Genomic DNA, 26672 nt, shown 5'->3' with positions numbered 1-26672 from the left:
TACACAGACCTAAAAACCTACTATACATACTTGTTCTTATGTATACTTTAACATACTTCATTTCCAAAAAGAAATTTTTTTAGGGTGGCTTTTATGTTAGAGAATGCCTCACATATGGACACAAATTTTGTGAATTTTATGCGAACTCAAATATAATTCGCTTAATTTAAAAAATTATATACATTCATAATTGCAACTTAAAAACTTTTGGCCTTTTTGACGATCGTTTTTTTTTTAAACAATTTCAAATTTATTGTTATTCTTTCGAAATAAATAAAAATACATTAATTCTATTTCAATCAAATAAGATTGACCTTTTTGTAAATTTTATAAGGTTTTGGAATAGGTATTTTTTAAATTTCTCTAGCTTCATTTTATTTAAAGATTTATCGCAGTTTGAAGAGAGTCGTGCGTTTTTGCTGACAGTCGATGGAGTGTCAACTCAATTATGGACGATACTGTAAAATTTATTATTCAAGGAGTATATTGAGCATTAAAATATATTACATTAAAAATAAAATCTTTATTTGTACTGATTGAAAATGTATAAATCCACAATAAGTGCACAAAAAAGTACGTATCATGTATGTTGTTTTTTTATGCTATCAGTGATAAATGTCACTCTGACAAAATGAAATTTTCCATAAAAACAAGTAAACAAGTTTAATTTTATTTGGGTTTCTGAAACACAAAAATAATAACACTATATGTTTTATTATAATCTTTTACACAATAAAATATTTTATTATTTTTAAGGAGAGGCGATTGATAATAATGCTACTGTATTTATCAAAGCTCTTACATTTCTGTATATAATTAAATCTTCTATAGATAGACCCAAATGTGTGTATACACAAAGTTTAAATAAATAGTAATAAAATTTATAAAAAAAGATACGATTCAGGTCACAAAATTAAATAAATTTTAGATGTAAAAATTTATTAGTTTTTCGCATTTATTATAAAAAATATTGGTTTCAGAAGACTTGTTAATAATTGAAAATTTAAAAGAGATCATAAATATTAAATTTTATAGGGGTACATAGTCAAGGTTGGCCCATGATTTAATATGAATTTGACAGATACTTTTTAAATAAATATACAAGTAAACATTGTCATTCACACACACACACACAGACACACATTTTTCCAAAGATATTAGAAATATACTATTAAATCCTTTAAATTTTGTTTATTATTACATTAAGTAAGTTTGAACTGTTACGCGCTACTTTTTTGTAACAGTAACATATTCTTTTTGTATTTGTAACCCTTTACAAGTTGTAAACAATAAAGGATAAATTTTTCGTAACGCTAAAAATGTTATTTTATTTTTTAACGGTAATGCCCTTTGAATTTCAAACATGGGCTAACCTTGGCTTCATATATTTTTTTGAAATCTTTATCACTTTTTTATTTTAAAATTAATCAATTTACCCTGTCGAGCAAGTGTTCCTACAACACAGGACTTTCCAACAATATACTTCAATTGACCAAATTCATTTTTAAAAAAAAGTTATAAACATAAGTCAAAAAGTGGGCCGACCTTGACTATGTTCCCCTAGTTTCAGGTACTTTTTCTAGTTAAAAAGATTAAAATTATAAAATTATATACCTGTTGAATTCGTAGAACTTGATCTAAAGCATGGGGTAATAGAGGACGTATGCTATTAATTTCCAACATCGTTAAATTATCCAATCTTGCATGCTGTCCTTCTTTTGTTATAAAATTATAAACAGAAGATCTTAATTTTGCCATTCTTATGTCCCATATATCCTGCAAATTTTTTTATGATAAGTACAGATATACTTTGAAAGATTAGAAAAAATGTTATTCAAAAACGTAAAAGCTGTCTATTTTCAGACTTTTATCAGTCGATATTATATTATTAATTTATCTCAATCCAATTCATTTGTAGTTTTACTCAGAAAGGCGATTTATGTTTTAAAATTTAATTAAATTTCAAAATAAAAATTTACTAGTTTTTAATTTTTATTGTAAAAAATATTCGTTCTATAAAAAGAAAACAATAAGAAACAATATGGCAGATGTTCAATGAAAAATAATATGTTATCATTCTTTAGAAACTTTTTTGCAAATCGATAAAGTATTTAGTAAATTAAAATAAAGAAAAAGTTTTTAAAAAAATAAGTGATTTTAATTAATTAAGTTTAATTCTTAATAAAATAATCATTTTAATTTTAATTAAATTATTATTATTATTATTATTATTATTATTATTTTATTTTTTTTATTTTAATTTTTTTTTTATCATTTTTCAGTAAAATAATCCTGAATAAAAAAATTTTCTGTTTAATGTTTCAACTTTAATTGAGATTAATTCTCTTAATCTCCAATACAATATATACTTTATATAGACCAATCGAATTGCTTTGATGAAAAGAATAGGACTTTTGATTTGTCTTCATGAAAGAAATTAGATATTTTTGTAATATCTACTTCGGGTCACGTAGAAGGAAGTAGAATTTAGTGCACAAATTCATTTTACGAAAAATTCGAAATTTTTATTGTATTTGTTTAAAACATAGTTTTTAGTTTTTTCTGGCAAAAATTTGGAGTTTTTCATAAAATAAATTTGTGCACAACAGAGCACAAGTCGAGAACAGCTTAGAACATGTTTCGTTTTTTTTATTTATTTAAAAAATAGTTTTTGATTTCCCCCCCCCCCCAGAATTTTGAGTTTTTAAAACATGAATTTGTGCACAACAGAGCACAAGTAGAAAATAGTTTAGCACAAAATTTGTTTTTATGAAATTTTTATTTTATTTGTTAAAAAAATGCTTTCAGTTGTTCAAAAAATGATTATTGGAACAAAAAAGTACAAATCACGCACAATTCAGTACAATATTTGTTTGAAAATTTGAACTTTACTTTATTAGCCACATTTTTTCCCTCTATCGTGTCTCTAATTCTCCTCTTTATACCCAACTTAATTTTTCATGAAAATGAATAAATAAGTAGGGTAAGGGGCCCCAAGGTGGCCACCCATCTTTTGAACGACTGCAATTCCTAAACGGTATTATATAACGTAATTAATAATATACGCCCTGAAACTTTATCTTCTTAGCAAACTTTTTAGCAACAAAATTTTTTTATATTACTAAGGAAAATAAAATTTAGGCAACTTTGGAAAAACAGCTGAAATTTTGCTTTTCAAAAAAGTGGCCCCAAGGTGGCCACAAATCAAAAATTCACTGAAAAATTAAAAAAGTAGTTGCAAAAAACAATTTAAGGTCATTTTATTTTTAAATGTAATTTAACAATATTTTAAAAAATATTTAAAAACAAATTGTTTTTTTTAAGTCACAATTAATTAAAAAAAAATTTGTTTGTTTACATATCGCTCTTATTTTGATAGTTGCAATGAATGTTAAGGATATAAATTGTTTAACATTATTATTTAACAATGTTATAAACAATTGTTAAAAACAAATTTTAAATTAACAACAAGTGAACATGTAAAAATTAGAGCTGTGCAAAATAATTCGAACCGAACTGTTCGAATTTTTTCGCCTAGTTCGAATGTCGAATATTCGACATTTCGGCGCCCCAAAACCGAACTAAACTCGGTTCGGTTCGAATTTTGCACAGCTGTAGTAAAAATTCTTTTTCTTCTTTTACTATTTTTTTCTATAGGATTAATGAATCTTAAAAGTTTAATTTACCTACTAATATTTTTCAATTAAGTTATAAACAATTGTTGTAAACAAATTACATTTTAACAACAATTCAATTAAAAAAAAGACTTTTTTTTTAATATCCTTTTTTCTATAGGGTTCATATATCTTGACATTTAAATTTAATTCTAAATATTTTTAACAAAGTTATAAACAATTCTTGAAAACAAATTATTTATTTACAATAACTGAAGGTAAAGTGCTGGTTTTGGCATTACTCTACATAGAAATGACATTGAAAAAGGATATTAAAAGAAAAAACTATTTTTTTATATTCAATTGTTGTTAAAATGTAATTTGTTTGCAACAATTGTTTATAACTTAATTGAAAAATATTAGTAGGTAAATTAAAGTTACAAGATTTATTATTCCTATAGAAAAAAATAGTGAAGGAAAAAATGAAATTTTCACATGTTTACTTGTTGTTAATTTTAAATTTGTTTATAACAATTGTTTATAACGTTAGTGAGTTGTTAGAAATATATCCTTCCATAGTTTGTTAATGTTTATAATATATATGATCTTGGGAAGGTAAGATTTTACTAAATAGATAAATTACACTTTAGTATTTTTTATAAAGGTCTAAAAGCACTATTTCTATAAGTTAACAATAATGATATACCTAAATTTTGTTAGAACATCAAACACATGCTAACACGTCAAAGATTACAAAGTTTCGTCAAAATATAATAAAAAATCGTCCCACACTGTCTTATAAGAATAAAATTTAAAATAGAGAAAAGACATTCTCGTAACAGCGATTCACTGTCAACTGAAAAGAAATTTATTCATCTTATAAAGTCAAACCAGTAAATACGTGAGAGAAGTCAATGAACCAAAATATAAACACATTCTTAGATGAGGTACAAGTTATATTGATTTTATTATTTTCTTTATGGACACGAGTCCATACGTCTAAGTAAAGGAAAGAATGTTTTGTTTAAGGTGAAGATATCTTCCTTTCTGTTGATAGTGGAACGATTTGTTTTTATATGAATCATTTCAGATTTATAACGTTGTTAAATAATTGTCGTCAATAATTTTCACCTTCAAGATTCTTTAAGAAAACAGTAAAAAAAAGTCGGTGGAAGAAGACACTATTTTTCAGCTTCAATTATTTTCAATTCTTAATTTGTTTATAAAATTGTTTATAACACTGTTAAATAATAATGTTAAACAATTTTTATCCTCAACATTCACCGCAACTATCAAGTTGTATATATTTTGTCGGACATTTTTGAGTCGCCATTTTGAATTTCAAAAAAATTCAAATTTGTAGCAATGCCTAAATGAAAGGTCATACGTTTTGGACGCGATATTTTGTCAGTCCTAATTTTTCCTGAAGCGATTTCCAATCAAAAATATAATTTTAATAAAACAAAAACCAAAAAAAATTTGTTTGTTTGTTTGTTTAAACAATCATAACTTTTAATCCATAAGTCAGAAGTTAAATTTTCTTTCAGATTCTGAAAGAGGAAGAAAAAATGCATAAGAAACACGATGTGTAAATTTTTTTTTAGCCCACCGAGGCGAGTTGTGCAATTCGAAATTCGAAACGCCGATTTTCGAATTGACTAGTTCGAAACGAATTATCTCCGATTCGAATTTTCTGTTGTCGAGTCGATTAATGTTCGGTTCGACTCGATTAAATGCACATCTCTATTTAATATGTGTTGAAACTCAGAAAATAAGCTTTCAAATATAACTTTTTCGAGCTTTATAACATGAATAATAAAACAAAAATTTTTGCAAAGCCTTTTACTTTAGTGACTTCAGAAAAAAATGTAATTATTCTCAGAAACGAAGAAAAAATACGCATGAGTAAATACTCATGAGTAGATTGGTAAGCAAGGGTTAAATACATTATTAATTGAATTTTTTAAATATTCGTCTTAAAATACTTAATATGTTTTTTACAATCTTTTTCTTTTTATATTTAACTTTTTTAAAACAAATGATAAAAATTTGCGGAATAGTGATTCATCAGTAATAAGAATAAAAAGTTTAAATTTTTTCTTAACAGAAAAAAGTTGTGGTTAGTGTTTCATATACAATCACAATTATCTGAAATATTTTAAACTGTTTTAAAAAAAATATGCTAAAAATTTGTTTCTTATAATCATTATTTATAAAAATTATAGGTATATTTTATAAATAAAGAAAAAAAATTTGGTTTTTTTGTTTCAAAAATGCACGTTAATATGGCCATGAAAAACCATATTCAAACCTATATTGAAAAAAATGTCATATTTAAAATTTGAAGAGAAAATAAATATCAAAATAAACTGCGTACTGTAAAACCTAAAAAATTTGATCCCCTCCCATTCAGAAAATATTTATCCAAATAGGTAAATATTTTCACCAAGAATTTCATACATTCTGTGAAACTATATTATTCATATAAATTCCTGTCTATCAAAATTTACGATAAAAATACGCGTGTCAAAGTAATTAATCCAAAATGTGCAAATTATCAGAAACTGGTTGGATATGTAAAGTTGTTGTAGAACAAACCTTTACTGCTGTTCTTATGTTGTCACCATCAGGTATGTCATCATTTGATGTGCCAAGCAGTATTTGTGCTTCTTCCATATAGTGGTTGCTTGGCATTTGAGTAAATAGACTAAAGAAACAGAAATATTAGGCAAATTTTTTTAAAAATTCAATTTACAAATATAAAAAATATTTCATTATAAAAATGCAACTAAAATAATTAAAAAATTGACATTTTTTGCCAAAAAACAATAAATTATAAAAGAGAGTGTTTTTTGGGCTAATAATTTGGGTGAAATATCACCTAAAGTCCCTGATTACAAATCCGATGTCAGTTTTTCAAAATTCAAAATGGCGGATGAATTTTTAAAAATTAAGCGGATTCACTTAAAACCTGTTACTTGGGAATTTTTGGGGTCACTGACTACAAATCCGATGTAAGTTTTTCAAAATTCATAGTGTCAGATTCTGTATGGCGAACGAATTTTTAATAAAATGTTGGTTTTTTTATGAAGTGATTGAAAAACATTTTATTTATTTATTTATTACTATCTTTAATATTCGTATGTACTTGTTCTGAAATTATTTTTTATATTACGCATTTTCTGTTCCCCTTATCATGAATGTAGACCAAATAGTAAGCAAAAGTAAGTAAACGAATAAAAATTTTAAGAAACCCAATAAAACAAAACAAAATGGGATCAAAGTTCTGTAATCCCCTTGTTGTTGATATCGGCAACTACAAATAAGTAGGCAAATTACAGTCCCTCGGAAACATGTTTTATAAAAATCAAACAAGTTTTTAAAATTCGTCCTCCATATTGGATTCGCCATTTAGAATTTTGAAAAACTGATTTCATATTCGTAATCAGCCACTTCGAAAATCCCCAAGTAGTCATTGAATTATTAAAATATCCGCCACATTGCATCCAAAATTTTGTCAAAGGATATTTAATTCCACTGATTGAAGCAAAATCTACAGTTGTAATTTGAAAAATATCTCTAATTGTTTCATTACAGCTTAAAAAGTACCTAAAAAGTATGAATGTCTTTTGAGGTAAGAAATGACTATTCTAAAAAATATTCTGATTCACTCTTAAAATTATTAGATACTCAGACAAATGTTCTATTACATTTATTTACAAATTTCATTAATTGTAAAATTATTCAAAAACATCAATAATTTATTTTTAAAATAAATATTTAATCATTATTAATTTATTATTATTTTCTGTAGGAATTAAAATTCTTCAAAACATTCAAATTCAACAACTTGTAATAATTTAAATTACCATAAAATTTTTTAAAAAAAGTTAATTATTTACAAAAATCCTAATAAAATTCCTTGCAAGAATTCAATTATTTTTACAAGTAGTAAAATTTCACAAAAAATTCAATTATTTTTAAAAAATGTAATAAAATTCGTTGCAATATTTCAATTATTTTCATAAATAATAAATCGATTATTCGGTAATTCATTTTTAAATCCATTTTTATTAGACACTTCTAGAAAAATTCAATTATTTAAATTAAAAAATAAATAATTTATTGAATTAGTAATTGAATGTTTGTTAAAATTGAATTCTCATAAAGAATTTCATCAACAAACTTTTAAATAATTGAAATCTTTTGACAAATATTAATAAAATTTGTTAGAATATTCGAGGAATTCGATTAAAATCGTATCAAAAATAATTAAAATCCTGTGATGAGTTTTATTATTTTTGAAAATATGTAATTAAAATTTTCTCAAGAATTTTATTAAAATTTTTCTAAAATAATTGAATTTCGGAGAAGAATTTTATTATTTATAAAGATACTTGAAATTTTGACAAGAATTTTATACAAGTTTATAAAAATAATTGAATTTCGGTGAAGAATTTTATTATTTATAAAAATAATTGAATTCTCGAAAAAAACTTTGTTAAATTTGTTTTAAATAATTGAATTCTTGCGACGAATTTCATAAAAATCTTTTTAAATATAATTGATATTTTTCGAAAAATTTTATGAAATTTTGTATTTTAAATAATTGAATTATTTCGAAGAAATTGATTAAAAATTTTGTAAATAATTGAATTCCTTTGAAATTTTGCAAAGAATTTTATTGAAATTTTTCAAAATAATTGAATTTTGATGAAGAATTTTATTATTATTTATAAAGATAACTGAAATTTTGACGAGAAATTTTTTTTAAATTTTTGAACATCATTGAAATTCTGCGAAGAATTTTTATAACTTTTGAAAATAATTGAATATCTGGAATAATTTGTAACTTTTCCAAAATTAAATTTTTTTTTTAGTATTTTTAACTAAAATTCTTCTATCAATCTAGTATTTATGAAAATTGTAAAAATTATTCATTAAATAATTTCTAAGTCATCATTTTATGATAGTTCTTGAAAAATTAAGTTATTTAAAAAGAAATTATTGTCAGAAATAGAAAAAATTGAAGGTTTTGTATTAAAATTCGTGGTAATTTCATAGTTTACGAGGCAAACCAAAAAAACATCAAAATTCAGAGTTTTCTCATGAATTTTAAAAATTCAATTTTTTCCAGTACTTTTACGAAAAATCCCTGACTTTTCCCTGAATTCCCTAACTTCCCTGATCTGTAATTCAATTTGTAAGTCGTAAAAAATGTTATGACATTTATAATTTATTTTATTTTACAGAGTTTCAATTGTTTGTTTAAAAATCTTTGTGTGCATGGGAAAAGATTTAATTATTATGTACAATTAAATACCTGTAAACTTTTTAGAGACAAATGATACAAAGAAAATAATTATTTATTTCTAAAGTATTTTAAATTTTCAGAGTTAAAAACATTTTTTAAAACTTAATTTAAATAACATATTTTTAATCAAACCATTTATGGAGGAAACACCGATATTTTTAACTTTATCAAAAAGAAAAAATAATTGAAATATTCCATAAAATTGTCATTATAGTAATTTTTCAGAAGAATTGCATGGTTATAAAAAAAATCGATCAGAAAATTTTTTAACCTTTTAGAATTTATTTTCTTAAAAATTTCAATCCAAAGAGAAATCGTCTTCAAAAAAAAATTTGAAGATGAAAAATTTATTAAAAATTATCTTAAAGAAAAATATATTATCGTCAAATTAAAGTCAAATTGATATCAAGTAGACGTTGAAAAATGATAAAAATGTGGGACAAATTTTTGTCAATTAGAGTATTCAATTTGATGATCAATTTGACATCAAAATAATGAGCCATTTCTCTTTGGGTGGTAGATTTTGCAATACATGTGTAATTTTGTAGAAAAATATATTCGTTTATCTATGCAGCAAAATTAATTTTTACTACTTTCTATGCATTTCAAAAAATAATCGTTTTTTAGGCTAAAAATGTTAAAAATCCCCATTTTTACTCAATTTTTTATTTGATAATATTTTCCTTTTATTTATAATATTAAAAAAAAACCCAAAATTTGTTTTTCTACTCATAAAATCAATATTGTATCACTGTTGCCGGCAACCTAACCTTCAATAATATGTTATTATTGAACTTGCTGACAGATAATAGAAAAGACTGCAAAATAATCTTACTCACTTGGATAACTTTTCATCTTCTTTAATTGATTTTAGATTGTCTAACTGCATCCATTCTTGTTCAATTATTCGACATTTTTGTTGTTGTTTTAAAATTAGAGCAACCCAAATAGGCACTCTTGTCGATAAACCAGCTCGAAATGGCCCAATTGGTCTGGATATTAAATTAAGAACACCACAATTAAAGTTTGGCACAATAGTAACTGTTTCTTCTTCACTCAAAAATTCAATTTCTGCAGTATCCATTTTGGCGCTAGAAAACATAAACAAATGGAATAAAGGTGCCAATACAACTCGTATTGGCAAACGCGGCAAAAGCAATACAAGCTCTTTGGGTGAGTCTCTAGTAAAAACCTAAAGGTTTGGTCACACCATTCTGCATCCAAGCTTATGGTGCGGTCACAGAGCACGGCTGCCTGCGCAATTACGTGCTGAGTTCGACGTAATGTTACAATTTCCGTAAAAAAAGAAAATCGAATATTGTAGAGAAATCGATTGTTTCTTCGATTATAGGCATGACAAATGCTAGTGAATTATAGTGACTTGTGTATTTTTTTAAATTTACTAAATTATGAAAGACGACACTAGACGTGACGTCACAAAAGCACCTTTAGGATCGTATTGGAGAAAGACCTTTATACCACATGTTGTGACCCTTCCTAACCTAATTGTATCTCTGTCCTGACATGTGGTTTATATCTGTGTTATGATAAATAATTTTAAATGATCGTTTTCTTTTTAAGAACAAAAAGAAAGTGTTGAAAACGGAATAAAAATGGAGAAAACAGTGGACGATTTAGGAGAAAATGGAGAACAAGTAACATGGCAAGATTTGGTAAGACAATATTAATTTATTAAATATTTTCAATATTTAGAAACACGTTTTTTTAAAGACAGAATGTTCATTTAAATAATAGATTTAAAGCAACAGATAATAATTAAATATTAATTTTTTTAAATATACTCTTGTATCAGCCAAGTTTATGAAAAAATTTTTTAAAATAAGAGAAATAGTTTGTCAGTCGTCAAAGACTTGTTTGTAAAATTATGTAAAATTACTTCTTGCACAGGAGTCAATTTAAATTTGCTTGAACAATATTAATATTTTTGCCATGTTTTGAAAATTTACCATTTTCAAAGTAATTATTATTATTTTTTTACCCTTTTACTAGCCGCACAGTGGTGACAAAATTTACTTTTTCGTTTCAAATCACTCTACAGGTCACAATTTTTTGCCTAAACGATTTTTCTTTTTTTCTAAATCTTCGTAATTAAATTCTCTTCATTAATTAAGAAAATTAATCGAATAACCTGTTAGAAATGAAATTGTTTAAACAAGTAATTGTTATTTTTTTTCATTCACTGTACTTAGGGCTAGAAATTTCTAGTCTTTTCTCAATTGTGAAATTTGTCATGAGTAAAACATTTACTACCTAATGATAAAAAATATAAAAATTAATTAATTAAACATGGTTTAAACAATTAGATATTATTTTTTTCATAAAATAATTTTTTTGTACTAAAAATATTCTAGAAAATATATAAAACATGATATGGTGTAGATTTTTCAAAATAATTTAATAAAAAAACTATGTTTGAATCTTAAAAATTAATTTTCTGTTAATAAGATTGTTTCAAATTTTTTGGGACCAAATTTGACACGTTAATGGGTTATACTTCATTCTTATTATTTATTTATAGGGGTTACCAGACTCTCTGTGTCAAGCATGTGTTGACCTGAAGTGGAAATATCCTACAAAAATTCAACGCGAAGCGGTTCCTGTTGCTATTGAAGGTACGAATAGCATTTAAAACTTTTATAAAATTATAATTTTAATTTCTTCATTAAAATAATTTCATGATTTTTTTTCTTTTAAGGGAAAGATGTGATAGGTTTGGCTGAAACTGGTTCTGGAAAGACTGCAGCTTTTGCACTTCCAATATTAAATGCTCTTTTACAAAATCCCCAAAGGTATTTTGCATTAATATTGGCTCCTACTCGAGAATTGGCATTTCAAATTTCTGAACAATTTGAAGCTTTAGGTAAAGTTTAAAAGCTCATTGCGAAATAACTGCAAATAATTTTATTTTGCTTTTATCATAATAATACTCTTTTAACATTGACTAAAAATTAAAATTTTCTTAAAAATAATAAATAGAAATAAGCCATAAATAAATAGAGATAAACACAAATATTTTTTTATGTTTTTGCTTTCATGAAGAAACTACTACCCTTGTCATTTGATTCTGTTTTGAAACCTCTATAGATTTTTTGATGTTAAACTCAACACTTAACCTCATCACTCATCTTACTCTAGTATTATTTTCTTCTTTAATTATTATTTTCTTTTATTAAAGGAGTGACGATTGGAGTAAAATGTGCTGTTATAGTAGGAGGAATGGATATGATTTCTCAAGCACTAACTTTAGCAAAAAAGCCTCACATCATTGTTGCTACACCAGGTCGACTAGTTGATCACTTAGAAAACACAAAAGGATTCAATTTACGTTCTCTCAAGTTTTTGGTATTTATTTTTATTTTATGTATTATTTCCAATTAGAGTTAAGTACACAGTGAGCCTGATAATTCCATCATATTTTCTGAATCCTTTCAAACAGAACAATATTTGAAATATTTATTCAGTAATAAGTGATTTATAAATATTAACATAAACCTCATTATTCAGGCTAAAATATAAAAAATTGATTATTATATGTAATTTTCCAATAATTCTGTCATTTTAGAAAATAATGATTATTTAAAATCTTTTAAGGTAATGGACGAAGCTGACAGAATATTAAACATGGATTTCGAAGTAGAAGTTGACAAAATTTTGAAAGTTATTCCCAAAGAAAGAAGAACGCTTCTATTTTCTGCAACAATGACGAAGAAAGTTGCTAAACTTCAAAGAGCTTCTTTGCAAAATCCCGTTAAAGTTGAAGTTTCTACTAAATATTACACAGTTGAAATGTTGCAACAATACTTTATTTTCATGCCGGTTAAGTTTAAGGTAAGTAATTTAATTATATCTAAAACAGCATCCTACACGAATTTGGAATTTTTATTTTTTTTACATTTTTTTTACATTTACAATCTAAATTTAAAATTTAACAAGGATAGTCTCAATATTTTTTTTATTTTGTATTCATTTTGCTTCATTTTCATACAAGAATTTTAAAATTTAGTACATTTGTTTGAAAGATATTAAATTTTGAGGAATAATAATAAAATAACATACTGTGAGGTATGTGGTCAACTTTTAGAAAATAAGAAGAAAAATTCTGCTTTTCATAATTGAACCCCTTGATGCAAGAACCAAACATAGACCATTGAAATTAAGTGGGCTGCGTCTGGTTCCTGCAGCAAGGGGTTCAATTATAACACTTTTCAATTCATTAAAAATTTTGTTAGAATAATTTTCAACAAATACTGCTAATACTGTTAAATTTGACTTATTTTATTATTTTTTAGGATCTGTATCTCATTCATCTTCTTAATGAATCAGCAGGAAATAGTTTTATGGTATTTTGTTCTACTTGCAATAATACACTAAGAACTGCACTTCTTCTTAAAAACCTGGGACTTACCGCTGTACCCTTACATGGTCAAATGTCTCAAAACAAAAGAATAGCTGCCTTGACAAAATTTAAATCGAAAAATAGATCAATTCTTGTTTCAACTGACGTTGCTAGCAGGTAACATATTGTCATTTAATTTATGTTTTTCTCCATGCTTTTACCCTTTGAATAACCGCAGTTGTTGAGTAAACGTTTATCACATGTTTATTCTGTGTTTAACTCTTTGAGGGTCAAATTTTTCGACTTTTCTTCCATATTTTGCAACAAAATAACACAATTTTTAGTAAAAAAGTGCAACCTATTTCGATTTTTAGAATACGAAAAATAACTATAAACAAATCTTTCAAAAATTATGTTTCAATCTTTTTTTAACATAATTCATTTTTTCAAATATATCTAATACTAAAAATCTTTTTAAATAATTGAAATTTTGTAAAATTTAATTGAAAATAATTAATTTTTTTCAAGTGTCTTATTAGAATTTTTGAAAATCAACTTTTGAAGAATTTTAATTGCAAATTTTTTAAATAATTGAATTATCAAAAATGTGAATGAAAAATCTTTAAATGTAAATTTAAAAATGAAAATTATTGAAAATTAGCTTCTAATTTTTTAAAATTCAATATTTTCAGTATTTTCAATTATAATACTAATTCAAATAAATACAAAAAATAACATTTTAGAATTATTTTTAACATTTTGGGAGAAAAAAATCATGTTCAAAATAAAGTTTAGTTGAAATCTGTAGAAAATAATTGAATTCAGGAAGGTTTATAATTGTAATTTTTAGAAATTATTAAAATTCATAAATTTTACTCATTTTTCGTAAACTTTCATATTTTCCTGTAACAAGAATTTTGTCAGGGGAAATAATTTTAAAGACAGTAAAATGTTAGGGAAATTGATAAACTAAAACTTGTGAACATCCTGAAATCGCTATTTTTGATTTTTAATCAAGCTTTTCAGAGAAAATTATTAAAGATTTTTACTTGGATTTTTATTTGTAGAATAATATTTGAAATAGGGAATTTAAATATTGTTTTAATATTGAGTTTTTAAAATCAAGAAAGTTATGCACAAGTTAACAAAAAATGTTCATTTTCCTTGAAAGCATCACTGATCCTCAAAGGGTTAAGAACACAATTAGATGTGTCTAATCTTTTAAAACTGCAAAATTCTCATTATGTACTCAGATTTGTTTTTATTATTAAACCTATATGCCAATAAATTACTTAAATTTTGTCGCTTCAGAACTTCTTAATAAAAAGTTTCTTCTTTCAGAGGTTTAGATATCCCGCATGTGGATATAGTTATTAATTTTGACATACCTACACACAGTAAGGACTACATACACAGAGTTGGCAGGACTGCACGAGCTGGGCGTGCAGGTCGTTCCATAACGTTCGTGACTCAATATGATGTGGAATTGTATCAAAGAATAGAACAGTTAATTTCGAAAAAACTTCCTTCCTATCCTGTTGAAGAAGATAAAGTAATGTCTCTCGAAGAAAGAGTAACAGAAGCATTGCGTATGGTCAAAACGGTAATAAATTTCAATAATAATAGAAACCTATATTAATAATCGTATTTAATTTAATTTAATTTAATTTAATGTTATAAATTTTGAAATGAATGAAATTCTAATATAAAGTTTGAAATATTTATTACATAGGTACTAACGAAAATTAATCAAATGAAATTGTTTTTAATAAGACTAATTATTTTATTTGTTAATTCTTATTTGTTAGTTTAAAAAAATAATTAATTAAAATTGCAACGGAATTAAAAATGATGTATTTAAATTTATTCTATGGATTTCAGAAACTGAAAGACCTTGATGACATTAAAAAATCTGGAAAAAGAAAGGGATCTCGAAAAGTTGATGAAGATGATGACACAGAAGAATCATTCGGAGTGAGAAAACGAATTAAATATAAGAAAGGAAATAATTTTAAAGGAAAAAGTAAAAACTAAATTGTTTTTAAAATATCAGATTGTTTAATATTTCACGATTTTTTTAAGACCGTAGTAAATATGTTCTGCATTGAACTTTTAATTTAAAGTCTACTAAAAAATTAATTGTAATAATTATAATTAATATTAAATTTCTTATAACAAAATATAAATAGAATTATCATTTATCAAAAATCTGAATTTCTATTTTAACGACTTAACAAGCACAACAATAACACCAAAATACAAAACATCACAACTTTCGTAAAAATGAACGTATCAAATCCAAAAACATATCCCATTTCAAAGGGGACCGGCAGAGCTACAACTACATATGCTTGACGTTTAAAAATAAACAACTTCTTTCTAAATACACTCCTTCAAATAAAGGGAGATTATAAAAAAAAGAGGCGAAAATGACAAAATTTAATAAAACTGTATAAATAAGAAAATTTTTTTCTCTTCTCTTATTATTCCATATTCTTACAAATATTGTAGAAATTGTAAAAAAATTAAAATTTCATCCCAAGAATATAAAAATTTTTAAAAGTTACCCTATATAAACAAAAATCTACAAAATGAACAAAAATCGCTTAAAATTCGTTGTTCGGGGGTTTTTGGGGTCGTTGATTAAAAATCCGGTGTTAGTTTTTTAAAATTTAAAATGGCGGATCTAATATCGCGGACAATTTTTTTTGAATCGATCCAACTTGCCTAAAATTATTATTACTTGGGGATTCTTGGGGTTAATAATTACGAATCCGGTGTTAGTTTTTCAAAATGGCGGATATAATATGTCAGACATAAGAAATTAAAAGTCATCTACATTCGCATAAAACTCAACTCATTATACTTTGTTTTTCGGGGTTGTTGATTACAAATCCGATGTCAGGTTTTCAAAATTTTAAATAATTAACCCTCTGCCTACGCTGACTTATCCCCACTCCAGCGCTTTTGAATGTAATTCCCATAGTCCCCACCAGGCGACCGAATTGTCGTTTTTTGTCGTTAACGGTCACTTGCGTAGGCAGAGGGTTAAAGAGCAGGATCATAAAACCGACTCTTTGCTTTGATACTATTCTGTTTTGTCTGACCCCAAAAACCAACGAAATATAAATTTCAGGCAAATTGGATCGATTTTTGAAAAAGTCGTCCGCCATATTGGATCCGCCATTTAAAATTTTAAAAAACTAATACCACATTTGTAATCAGTGACCTTGAATATCTTTGAGTAACAATTTTCAGGGAGTTGAATCAGTTTTTGAAAAAGTCGTCCCCATATTGGATCCGTCATTTAAAATTTTAAAAATTATGAAAACCTGATATCGGATTCCTAATCAGCGACCGTCGAGTAATAAGTTTCAGGCAAATTGGATCAATTTTTGAAAAAGTCCTCTGCTATATTGGATCCATTTCTAATTTATCAAATTTTGAAAATCTGACATCGGATTCGTAATCAGCGACCTCAAATACTCCCGATTACTCGAGGAATTTGGATTAATTTTCGAAAAAGTCGTCCGCCATATTGGATCCGCCATTTTGAAGTTTAAAAATCTTACTTCGGATTCGTAATCAGCGTAATTCATAATCAGTCCCATGTCGGCGTCAAAACGTCAAAGCGTTGAAGTGTCGGCGTTAAAGTATGTGAGTGAGCGAGACAGTGATATAAGGTTTTTGCTTTTTAATCTCATATATTTACGCTTTAACGCCGACGCTTTGACGTTTTACGCCAACATGGGACTGGCCCTTCAAGGGCCACTCAAATCATGAAGGTGCTTCTATACCTCCGGTGGATTGGTCAAGCAATCGGCTCGATGAATTTTCACGGTCGGAAAATGTACTTTCATGGCGGGTATTTTTGAATAAGTAAATGTTGAAAAGGTTTTTACTTGAAAATTTATTTAAAAAAATGATTTTATCATAGAAATTTTTTTGAAATTCATGTTAAAAAACATGTTTTATTTTAAAAGTTATCAAATTTTAATTCAAAATGTTTTAATTTTCCAAAGAAGTGTAAAAAGCCTAATGTTTTTGAAATGCTAGTACAGACGGTACAGACTGTTTGTTATGAATGTACATAACCTAGCGTTGTGTTGTCGTGCTTGTGATATTATATTCTAAATTTAATGATTTTATTATTATTATATTAAATAATAATGAACAGACAACACAACGCTAGGTTATGTACATTCATAACAAACAGTCTGTACCGTCTGTACTAGCATTTCAAAAACATTAGGCTTTTTACACTTCTTTGGAAAATTAAAACATTTTGAATTAAAATTTGATAACTTTTAAAATAAAACATGTTTTTTAACATAAATTTCAACAGAATTTCTATGATAAAATCATTTTTTTAAATAAATTTTCAAGTAAAAACCTTTTCAACATTTTCTTATTCAAAAATACCCGCCATGAAAGTACATTTTCCGACCGTGAAAATTCATCGAGCCGATTGCTTGACCAATCCACCGGAGGTATAGAAGCACCTTTAGTGCAAAAGAGATAGGAAGATATTGTTGTTCTTTTCACTCTCATGATTTTCTCTCGCCTGCTTTGTTTTGTACTTGAAAGCTATTGTAGAAGCACCTTTACAACCAGGTGAACGGTGTGAACGCGATTTCACCATTTTTTGATAAATTCTTTTTCTACAGATATAGTTGTAAATGCACCCTAAGGCCTATTCGCGAAACTATTGTGCGTAGGCTTAATATTGTTCTTGAAGTTATTGTCAGTTATTGTGCTTAGAGGTTAAGACCTTACCAAACGTTCAAGACTAGAATTTCTTTATATAAGAAAATAGAAAAGTGATTACATTTAAATAATGGAAACTGAAAACAAATATTCCTCTGTAGGTATTGATAATAAAATTTATTGTCAACTTGAAAACTTTTCAATTTTAGATGACTTAGTGTTGGAGAAAATTGTGTCTAATGATATTGAAAAAGGCAAGAAAGAATTGAATAGTTATCAATTTCCTTTAAATTTACGAAGAGGTAAGTTTATTTATTGATAATTATGCAATTTTAAACGACTTAATAAATGAATAATATCTTGTGGGTATCAAAACATAGTCTAAGAACGACACTAATTTAATGAAAATTCATGACATTTTCAGACATTTCGTTACGATTGCTAACTAGTGTTTTCATCTGGGCGAAGTTTATTTAAAATCCGGTCCTCCAAAATTAATTTTCGAGCTTCATTCCTATTATGGCCTTCTACTCGCTCATAGACCACATTGTCTACTTCTTGTATTATTGAGGTACCTAGTCCATGTATCCTTCCAACTCGATTGATCCGACGCATCTCCCGCGTAAAAGTGGGTCTATATGAGTCATAATCATCAATGTCATTGGGAAAATTTTGAAAAATATCATCTCATGCAGCAGTGTTCGTGAGATCGCGTCTTCATTCAGACGATCATCGTTATTGCAGTGAAGTTGTATGTCCCAAAGGTGGTTAAACCACAATTAGTGCGCCCACAAGTATACGCGAGTTTAAACCCGTACCTCGTAACTCCGAACCGCTAATCACTCCTGAAAGATTACACTACCGGTCAAAATTGAGAGAACACCCATTTTCAGGTCATTGAAAAACATTTTAACACATAAAATGTATGCAAACTAAAATTTTTTTATTTTTTGAAAGATGATAAAATTTTGAAAAGAACAAGATCTTTTAGAAGTCATTTGGCCAATATTTTATTTAGATATTTTTAAAAAATCATCACTTTCAATGTTTTACAAAAATTTGAATAACTTCTAAAATAATGAACGCTTTTTAATGATCTTAAGCTTATTTTAAAGGTTATTTGCTACACTATAAGAATTACTTATAGGCATTCACGTGTAATTTTTTTCTTACAAAATGCAGACCGTCAAACTTGGACCAAAAAAATTCAAAAAATTTGGAACAATTTTTTTGTACTAAAAACTATTCTAGAAATATATAAAACATCATATGGTGTACATTTTTCAAGAAAATTGAATAAAATAAAAAAGTTTGAATTAAAAAATTATTTTTCTGTTAATAAGATTGTTTCAAATTTTTTGAATTTTTTCGGTCCAGGTTAGACGACCTGCATTTTCTAAGAAAAAAATTACACGTTAATGCCTATAAGTTATTCGTATAGTGTAGCAAATGAAATTAAAATAAGCCTAAGATCATTAAAAAGCGTTCATTATTTTAGAAGTTATTCAAATTTTTGTAAAACATTGAAAGTGATGATTTTTTAAAAATATCTAATTAAAGTATTGGCTTCTGAAATATCTTGTTCTTTTCAAAATTTTATCAACTTTCAAAAAATGAACAGAAAAAAATGTTAGTTTCAATAAATTTTATGTTTTAAAACGTTTTTCATTCGCCTGAAAATGGGTGGTATTCTACGTCATAACATGCGTACTACCTAGAGCTAAAGAATAAAAAGCTTACAAACTCACTACACATAAACACACTTAGAGACCATTCTACAGTTCAGATATGGTCATGCCGCGAGGGTAGTGCACTACAGCACTAATTCAATGACGAGGCATTTGGCTTTTTTTAAACGCTAGCTCATCTACCCATATACAAAAATAATAAAATTAAGTTAGGGTACATGACTGGTCCCTGAAAGTATTACGCCTGTATGCAGGCGGTACCAAAAACCACCGACGGCCTCCTTTTTTGTCACCCGACTCCTCTGCGAATTCCAGGTCCGATCGCGGTGCTGACATTAAAGATGTTGAATGCTGCCAGTCCACCTATGAGAACCATGGAGGACATAGTTTTTAAGTCCTTTTGGACAAAATCCTAGCCGCTCAGAACCCGTGATGAGCAAGGGAACCAAACCCTTTCCAATGAATTGTGGCTGACGTAAAGGAGATGTTGTTCACCGGAATCCCGTACTCTCCAGACACAAACTTGGTAATCTCCGCATTACCTTGGTAATAACGGACCTTGTTGCTGTGAGCAGACCTTAAATCCATCTTCTCGCCAACAACCTGCGCATCTATGACTATCGCACCTTGATCTTTGGTTGTGACCAGATCAGGAGTCATCGCATATAGGTTAGTGTCATCCACAAAGGCAGAAGCGTTCGTAAACTTTTTTCCAACTCTAACCCCCACTTCCCTGAAAGACGAGCTAACAGTCCATGGTTTAGGAGATTAAAGATTAGTGGAGTCAAAGGATCAATCTGTTGGACACCCCGTTTGGGGTCAACCCTGCCCCTATATAATAGGGTAACCGTTATGATAAACACCCGCGACATAGCCTGTGTTAAAACACTTGACCAGTAGGTTTCCATGTCATTGATATCATCCCGCATCATCTTTCGTATATGTTGCTTAATACCGCCTCGGAACAAACATACCTTCGCGCATCTTTCGAATTCACATGGGAATCTCACGGGAACGAGGCTATCGTTAATAGTTGGGGGTGATGAATCAGTGGATCCACCACAATTGTCTTCCTAACTTTAATTATAGTGCTATGTTGGAGCAGAAGCCCAGCAAAGTACTTCACCGACTCACTTTTCCCCTAAACAAGAGCTTGGGCGCCTAGCAAACCTCCGCTAGGTGGAGTACGGCAATACAAAATGAATTTGCAAATCCATAAGGCACGTAATCACCCAAGTACCAGCTCAGCACAAAGCGGGGTCACTACTCCCCGACGGGTATAAGAGAGTCACAGTTACTCCCGCCGTTTACTAGCGTTTGCGGGTAAAATCTTCACGTTGACATTCTGTGAACTTTCGCAGCATCCACCTCGGTTTTAGTGAAGATGAAACTGGACGCGTCCATTTTTCACCAGGGATAATAAGAACCACAGGTCGAAGAGGCTCAACAATAGCGTTTCCTATTGCCTTTCTCTTTGCGGCGCGTTACAATTGTGAACTGCCTCTCACGGGTGAGCACCGCTGTCAGCTTCTCCAACGCCACCGCGGAAGCATCAGTGGCGGTACGTGCCACACCCTCCGTGTGTTTTGCGTTTTTAGAAGTATTTTAAGAAAAAAAATTCAAAAACAGGGCTTTATCACTGGACTGTATTAAAAGATTTAAACTGTTTTTGGTATTTATGATTAGGATTATTTATTTCTATTCTTATTTTGACGCAAAATATATTTTAATAATAAATAATATCCTAATATTACACTTGTTATAAATTATAAGAGGAAATATCTTTAGAAATAATAGGAGGCTGATTTTTTAAGCATGTTATTTTTGACCAAAAAAAAGTGGTATGCACGTTGAGAAACCCATAGTAATTTATCTTGAATGAAAACAAAATGAATAATGACGTCAGAATCTAATTGTTTACTTATTTATTTTGATGGCCTTAGCCTGAAGAAAAAAATTACTACATTAAAGAGTAACTTTAAAAAGAGAACAAAAAGATAATATTTTATTTTGTTCAAGAAAAATTAATCGGATTCTTCATCTTTGCAACTTTTACAGGTGAAGAAAATGTAAAATACTTGAAAATTGTAGACTCAAAGTGAATTTTAATGACAATACTTCTTTCACACCGTGCGCGTCTGAACCTGCGTACCACAGCGTGTCTCAACCTGCAGACTACGCTGTTATTTTCTTAAAACTTTGAAATTATTTGTAGTTAACGTATGTCTAAAATTCCATCGGAATATTAAAGTAGAACAAAAATTGATATGTAATAGGGTGACCGTTATTTTGCTAAAGTTTGAATTCCTTAGGTCGCCGGGCTGAATTTGCTTTAGAATGTGACATTAATGAGCTATGCACAAAACAGCATCGATCAATATTAACCCTGGCCACAGAAGGGTTAAATGGTGTTTCACATAGGATCAGTGCACTTTTTTACATTTTGTAAGATACAATGCTTTGCTTATTTCAACATTTTATTGTTTCGTCATTTCTGTTTCAAGTTCTTTTGATTTTTGTGATTTACTTGAAAGAATGTTTTCCGCATATTTCACAAGTCTTCAAATTACGATAGTAAATTCGTATGAAATTTTAAACCTTTAGCTACTTTATACGTTTAGGTAAACGTGATCAAAAATATGTAAAATTTACTGCTTACTTTATTTTAATTTATTAATACAGTATTTGCAAATTCTTATATTGTTAAATTTTTGTAGATTACTGTAAATATGGTACTACTTTGAAATGCAAGATTCGCACGAATTAACAACAATAAGATTATGTCTTTATTACAGGTCATCTTCTAAAGTCAAAAGTGAATTTTATTTCATCACCTTCTGATTCTTTGCTGTCGAAGAGAAATCTTAATATTAAGGTAAATAGTTCAAATTCAGTTGAAAAATGTATTTATTTATTATAGAAATAATCCGCTCTGAAAGATGTTCGGGATATAATGTTAAAAAATATGATTGATAATACACTGTCCGTGAATGCAAATATTCAAAAAAATGATTGAATTGGCTTAGAAATTGTTACTCGAGGTTTTTGAGGTCGCTGATTACGAATATGATGTCAAAATAAAAAAATCTGATGTCAAATTCGTAATCAGCGACCCCGAAAATCTCCAAATAACAAGTTTCAGAAAAATTGAATCGATTTTAAAAAAAGTTATTAACCATATTGGATCCGCCATTTTGAATTTTGAAAATCTGACATCATATTCACGTCGGATTTGTCCGGTAGAAATTTTCAAAATCTGCCAAAAACATGCTTTTTGGGACTTTTACCCCCATTTTTCTCAAAACCCTGACGTGATGGGAGGTTTTCGTGGCCAGATTTGGATTCAAGACACGGACGGGAGCAGAACTAATACGTTTACATAAATTATTATTTGTAATAAAATTTAAAATCGGCTCAAAATTTCTGAAGCGTGACACTAATTTCTCGATAAAGATATTTTTATATTTCATATCAATAATTTTATATTATTTTCGTACCAAAATATGACCCCAAAGTTGTTTTTGCAAAATTTAAATTTTTTAAGAGTTATTAATTAAACAATTTTTAAGCATCAAATTATTAAAACATTTTTTTCTACCGTTCTATTTGATGGATTTTAATAAAATTTGAAATGAGTAATATTCAATAACCCTGCTTTCGAACAAAAAATATTTGTTAAATTTTGTTCAACATTTGTTTAAAATAGTAACAATTATTATAAACAAATAGAAATAAAATAAACTTCTCCGCCTAATTTCGTATTATTTTATTTCTATTCGTTTATAATAATTGTTGCTATTTTAAACAAATTATGAACAAAATTTAACAAATATTTTTTGTTTGAAAGCAGGGTTATTGTATATATCTCATTTTATTAAAATCCATCAAATAAAATGGTAGAATTTTTTTTTATAATTTAATGCTTAAAAATTGTTTAAACAATAACTCTTAAAAAAATTAAAATTTTGGAAAAACAATTTTGGGGTAATATTTTGGTACAAAAATACTATAAAATTATTGATATGAAATATAAAAATATCTCCATCAAAAAATTAGTTGCACGCTTCAGAAATTTTGAGCCAATCACAAAATGTCTTGAATTTTCACTTATAATGCAGTTCAATTTAAAAGCAAAAGAAATCAATATAAATATGAATAAAATAATAAAATTTATTGTTTTAGACAAGTCAACATGACAATGGAATATCTTCATTGCAAAAGCTTAAGAATTACTATTTCAAACAAATAGTTCTCTTAAAATTGTGTGTTGGAGAAATGCCAATAAATCTAAACACCACTACCATGAGTGCAATTTGTTCTGAAACTGAAGAAACCATCCAATTCAAATTCAATTACATAGAAAAAAAATCTACTAAATGTATTAAAAAATTTATAAGCTGCATGCATTGTGAAAAATATAAATACTGTAACTATGAATGTAAAAATAATGTTAGGATGTTAAATAATAGTCGATTTAATTTTTATAAAATGTCAAAAAAATGTTTAATGTGAATGTGTAAAATCTTTTATTGACAAAATCTGTTGTTGTAGATTACAATACTAAAAAAGTTAAATGTTTAATTATAATACATGCTTTACAATTATTGTATTGTGATTTGTTTTATACTAAAATGTTTCATCAGGGTACCGAGTTTTATAAAATTTCCCGATCAAATTTTTATCAACAATTAAACACTATTATGAACGAAAAAACATAAAGACAAACAAAGACGTTTAAATTAAATTCTTTTCAATTCTATTATTTTGTATAGACTGCCAATAACCTACATTGTTGCTGGGATGTTTCTGAACAAACATCCTGACGGACAGAAAATTTTATTTTAACTTTTAAGCGCTTTTAAGTGGTAGCAGCCACAGCAATATTATTACAGTCGGGTCCCCATACTGTTACATTTTCAGAAATTTCCCACTTCTCCAGACTCAGCTCTGTTATGTGCTCAAATTATGCTTACTGCGCACCTTTCAGGAACGTAAATATATACACCTCAAGTTTGGCCTAGAAGTATATGCACCCTTTTCCTTTGTCTTAAGAATACGGCCCTGAAAATTAGTGACGTAACGTGACGTCACCTAACACTTCTGAACTTGGAGGTTATGCAAAAACATAACACTACTGAGGACATAACAGTTTGGAATCTAACAGTATAGGGACCCGACTGTAATTGTTCCTAAGCTATTACTAGAAAAATTCCAATTAATATCTTGGTCTTTAAAATTAATTTAATTCACAATTAATAAAAAGTAACCTTAGCCGATAATTAGCAGAAGAGGAAAAATTATTTTTTTAACGAAGCTATCTTTGTTTTTTAACAATTGGTTTAAAAATGATTTATTGGTCCTTAGCTATTACTGGAACAATTCCAATTAATATCTGGGTCTTCAAAATTAATTTAATTCCCAATTCATAAAAAGTAACCACAGCCGATAATAATCAGGAAAAGATGAAAAATTAATTTTTATCGAAATTTACCTTTTGTTTATTAACAATTGGTTAAAATAATTATTTATTGGTCCTAAGCTACTACTGGAACAATTCCAATTAATATCTGGGTCTTCAAAATCAATTTAGTTCCCACTTGATAAAAAGTAACCTCAGCCGATAATCATCAGGAGATACAAAATTATTTTTTGATCCAACTTTATCTTTTGTTTATTAACAACTTGTTAATAAAAAAATTATTTATTTGTCCTTAGCTATAACGAGAACAATTTCAATTAATATCTAGGTCATCAAAATTAATTTAATTCACAATTCATAAAAAGTAACCACAGCCGATAATCAGCAAAAGATGAAAAATTATTTTTGATCCAACTTTATCTTTTGTTAATTAACAAATTGTTAATAAAAAAATTATTTATTTGTCCTTAGCTATTACGAGAACAATTTTAATTAATATCTGGGTTTTCAAAATTAATTCAATTCACAATTAATAAAAAGTAACCATAGTTGATAATCAGCAGAAGATGAAAAATTAATTTTTGATCCAACTTTATCTTTTGCTTATTAACAATTGGTTTAAAAAAATGATTTATTGTCCCTAAGCTATTATTGGAACAATTCCAATTATTATATCAGTCTTCAAAATTGATTTAATTCACAATTAATAAAAAGTATCCACAGTCGGTAATCAGCAGGAGATGGAAATTAATTTTTTTATCGAAGGTTATCTTCAGTTTATTAGCAATTGTTAATAAATTATATTGTAACTTTTTAGCGCTTTTAAGTTGTAGCAGCCACATCCGTCTCTTCCTCGTTATCGTAGCAATAACACCGATGTATGGTGTATCCGAGGGACAACTCTTGAACTCGGATAAGAGCTAGCCTGCCGGAAAGTTCTTATTTTATTATTACCATCGTGATCCGGGTAGTTCACCTACCTGGCGCCGTGGAAGTTACCTAAAGCGGATCATCGCTGATACTTTACGAGAACGAATTGTAGGACTCGTACATCGGTATTTGTTACCATTTTTGTAACGTTTCGGTGACAAGAACCACCAAGAAAAAGGAAACATCGTTACAGTATAAAAAATTATTTCCGTTATAGGGTAACATATAACATGTTTTTATAGCAAAATAATAAACTCAATACTTTGAAAGCAGAACTTTTTTGCTAGTGAAATATTGGTCACAATAGATTTTGCTAAAAATTATAAATATGTGGTTCAAGACGCAACGAAAGGTTTCCACTACAACAACGAGCAGTGTGTTGTTTATTACTTCCTGGAAGGTTATTAAATTAAGCACAAAATCTTAGTGTTTATGTCAGACAGCACTACTCACGATGCAGCAGCTGTTTGCTTTGTTCAAACACTGTTGTTACCTGAAATAAAAAACGTGTAAATGTGAAAAAGATTTTTTACTCCAACGATGGTTTAAAACAGCACTTCAAAGATCGATTCCAAATGTGTAACCTAGTGAATCACGAAAAAGACTTTGATGTTAGGCTGATTGGCATTTTCATTCTACAGCG

At 27.6% G+C, this 26672-nt stretch overlaps 3 protein-coding genes across 6 annotated transcripts; 2 read left to right on the top strand and 1 right to left on the bottom strand.

The window, feature by feature from the left end:
* Positions 1-503: 503 nt before the first annotated feature.
* Positions 504-10061, bottom strand: LOC122511960 (probable DNA replication complex GINS protein PSF2). Its single transcript, XM_043627538.1, has 4 exons — positions 9768-10061; positions 6213-6321; positions 1615-1776; positions 504-681 (listed from the first exon to the last, which is right to left on the bottom strand). The coding sequence occupies exons 1-4, from the start codon at positions 10028-10030 to the stop codon at positions 670-672; spliced, it is 546 nt and encodes a 181-aa protein (XP_043483473.1). The 5' UTR covers positions 10031-10061; the 3' UTR covers positions 504-669.
* Positions 10062-10412: 351 nt separating this feature from the next.
* On the top strand, positions 10413-15471 carry LOC122511958 (probable ATP-dependent RNA helicase DDX47). Its single transcript, XM_043627535.1, has 8 exons — positions 10413-10601; positions 11468-11561; positions 11645-11809; positions 12125-12291; positions 12541-12777; positions 13239-13462; positions 14627-14888; positions 15167-15471. Exons 1-8 carry the CDS (start codon positions 10542-10544, stop codon positions 15317-15319), a joined length of 1362 nt encoding a protein of 453 aa, XP_043483470.1. The 5' UTR covers positions 10413-10541; the 3' UTR covers positions 15320-15471.
* A 2561-nt stretch (positions 15472-18032) lies between these two features.
* On the top strand, positions 18033-24866 carry LOC122511959. 4 transcript variants are annotated; one of them, XR_006302570.1, is made up of 4 exons: positions 18033-18294; positions 21993-22125; positions 22476-22555; positions 23863-24866. XR_006302570.1 is itself a non-coding variant. In XM_043627537.1 (3 exons), the coding sequence occupies exons 1-3, from the start codon at positions 18123-18125 to the stop codon at positions 24190-24192; spliced, it is 582 nt and encodes a 193-aa protein (XP_043483472.1). In that variant the 5' UTR covers positions 18033-18122; the 3' UTR covers positions 24193-24866. The 4 variants fall into 4 exon arrangements, 1 of the variants encoding a protein (XP_043483472.1); XR_006302571.1 differs by lacking the exon at positions 18033-18294 and adding an exon at positions 19580-21241; XR_006302572.1 differs by lacking the exon at positions 18033-18294 and adding an exon at positions 21224-21352.
* The last annotated feature ends 1806 nt before the right edge of the window (positions 24867-26672 follow it).

Source organism: Leptopilina heterotoma, unplaced genomic scaffold, assembly GCF_015476425.1.
Source record: "Leptopilina heterotoma isolate Lh14 unplaced genomic scaffold, ASM1547642v1 Lhet_92, whole genome shotgun sequence".
In the NCBI taxonomy this organism is placed as follows: domain Eukaryota; kingdom Metazoa; phylum Arthropoda; class Insecta; order Hymenoptera; family Figitidae; genus Leptopilina; species Leptopilina heterotoma.
Note: the sequence above shows the minus strand (reverse complement) of the source record. Positions and strands in the feature narration are given on the sequence as shown.

Coding starts and splice junctions, on each gene's coding strand:
- LOC122511960 (XM_043627538.1), bottom strand. CDS start 10,030: ATGTTTTCTAGCGCCAAAATGGATACTGCAGAAATTGAATTTTTGAGT. Junction 6,322..9,767: donor GAAGATGAAAAGTTATCCAA/GTGAGTAAGATT, acceptor CTGTTTCTTTAG/TCTATTTACTCAAATGCCAA. Junction 1,777..6,212: donor ACATAAGAACAGCAGTAAAG/GTTTGTTCTACA, acceptor AAAAATTTGCAG/GATATATGGGACATAAGAAT.
- LOC122511959 (XM_043627537.1), top strand. CDS start 18,123: ATGGAAACTGAAAACAAATATTCCTCTGTAGGTATTGATAATAAAATT. Junction 18,295..22,475: donor TCCTTTAAATTTACGAAGAG/GTAAGTTTATTT, acceptor TCTTTATTACAG/GTCATCTTCTAAAGTCAAAA. Junction 22,556..23,862: donor AGAGAAATCTTAATATTAAG/GTAAATAGTTCA, acceptor TTATTGTTTTAG/ACAAGTCAACATGACAATGG.
- LOC122511958 (XM_043627535.1), top strand. CDS start 10,542: ATGGAGAAAACAGTGGACGATTTAGGAGAAAATGGAGAACAAGTAACA. Junction 11,810..12,124: donor TGAACAATTTGAAGCTTTAG/GTAAAGTTTAAA, acceptor CTTTTATTAAAG/GAGTGACGATTGGAGTAAAA. Junction 12,292..12,540: donor TACGTTCTCTCAAGTTTTTG/GTATTTATTTTT, acceptor AAATCTTTTAAG/GTAATGGACGAAGCTGACAG.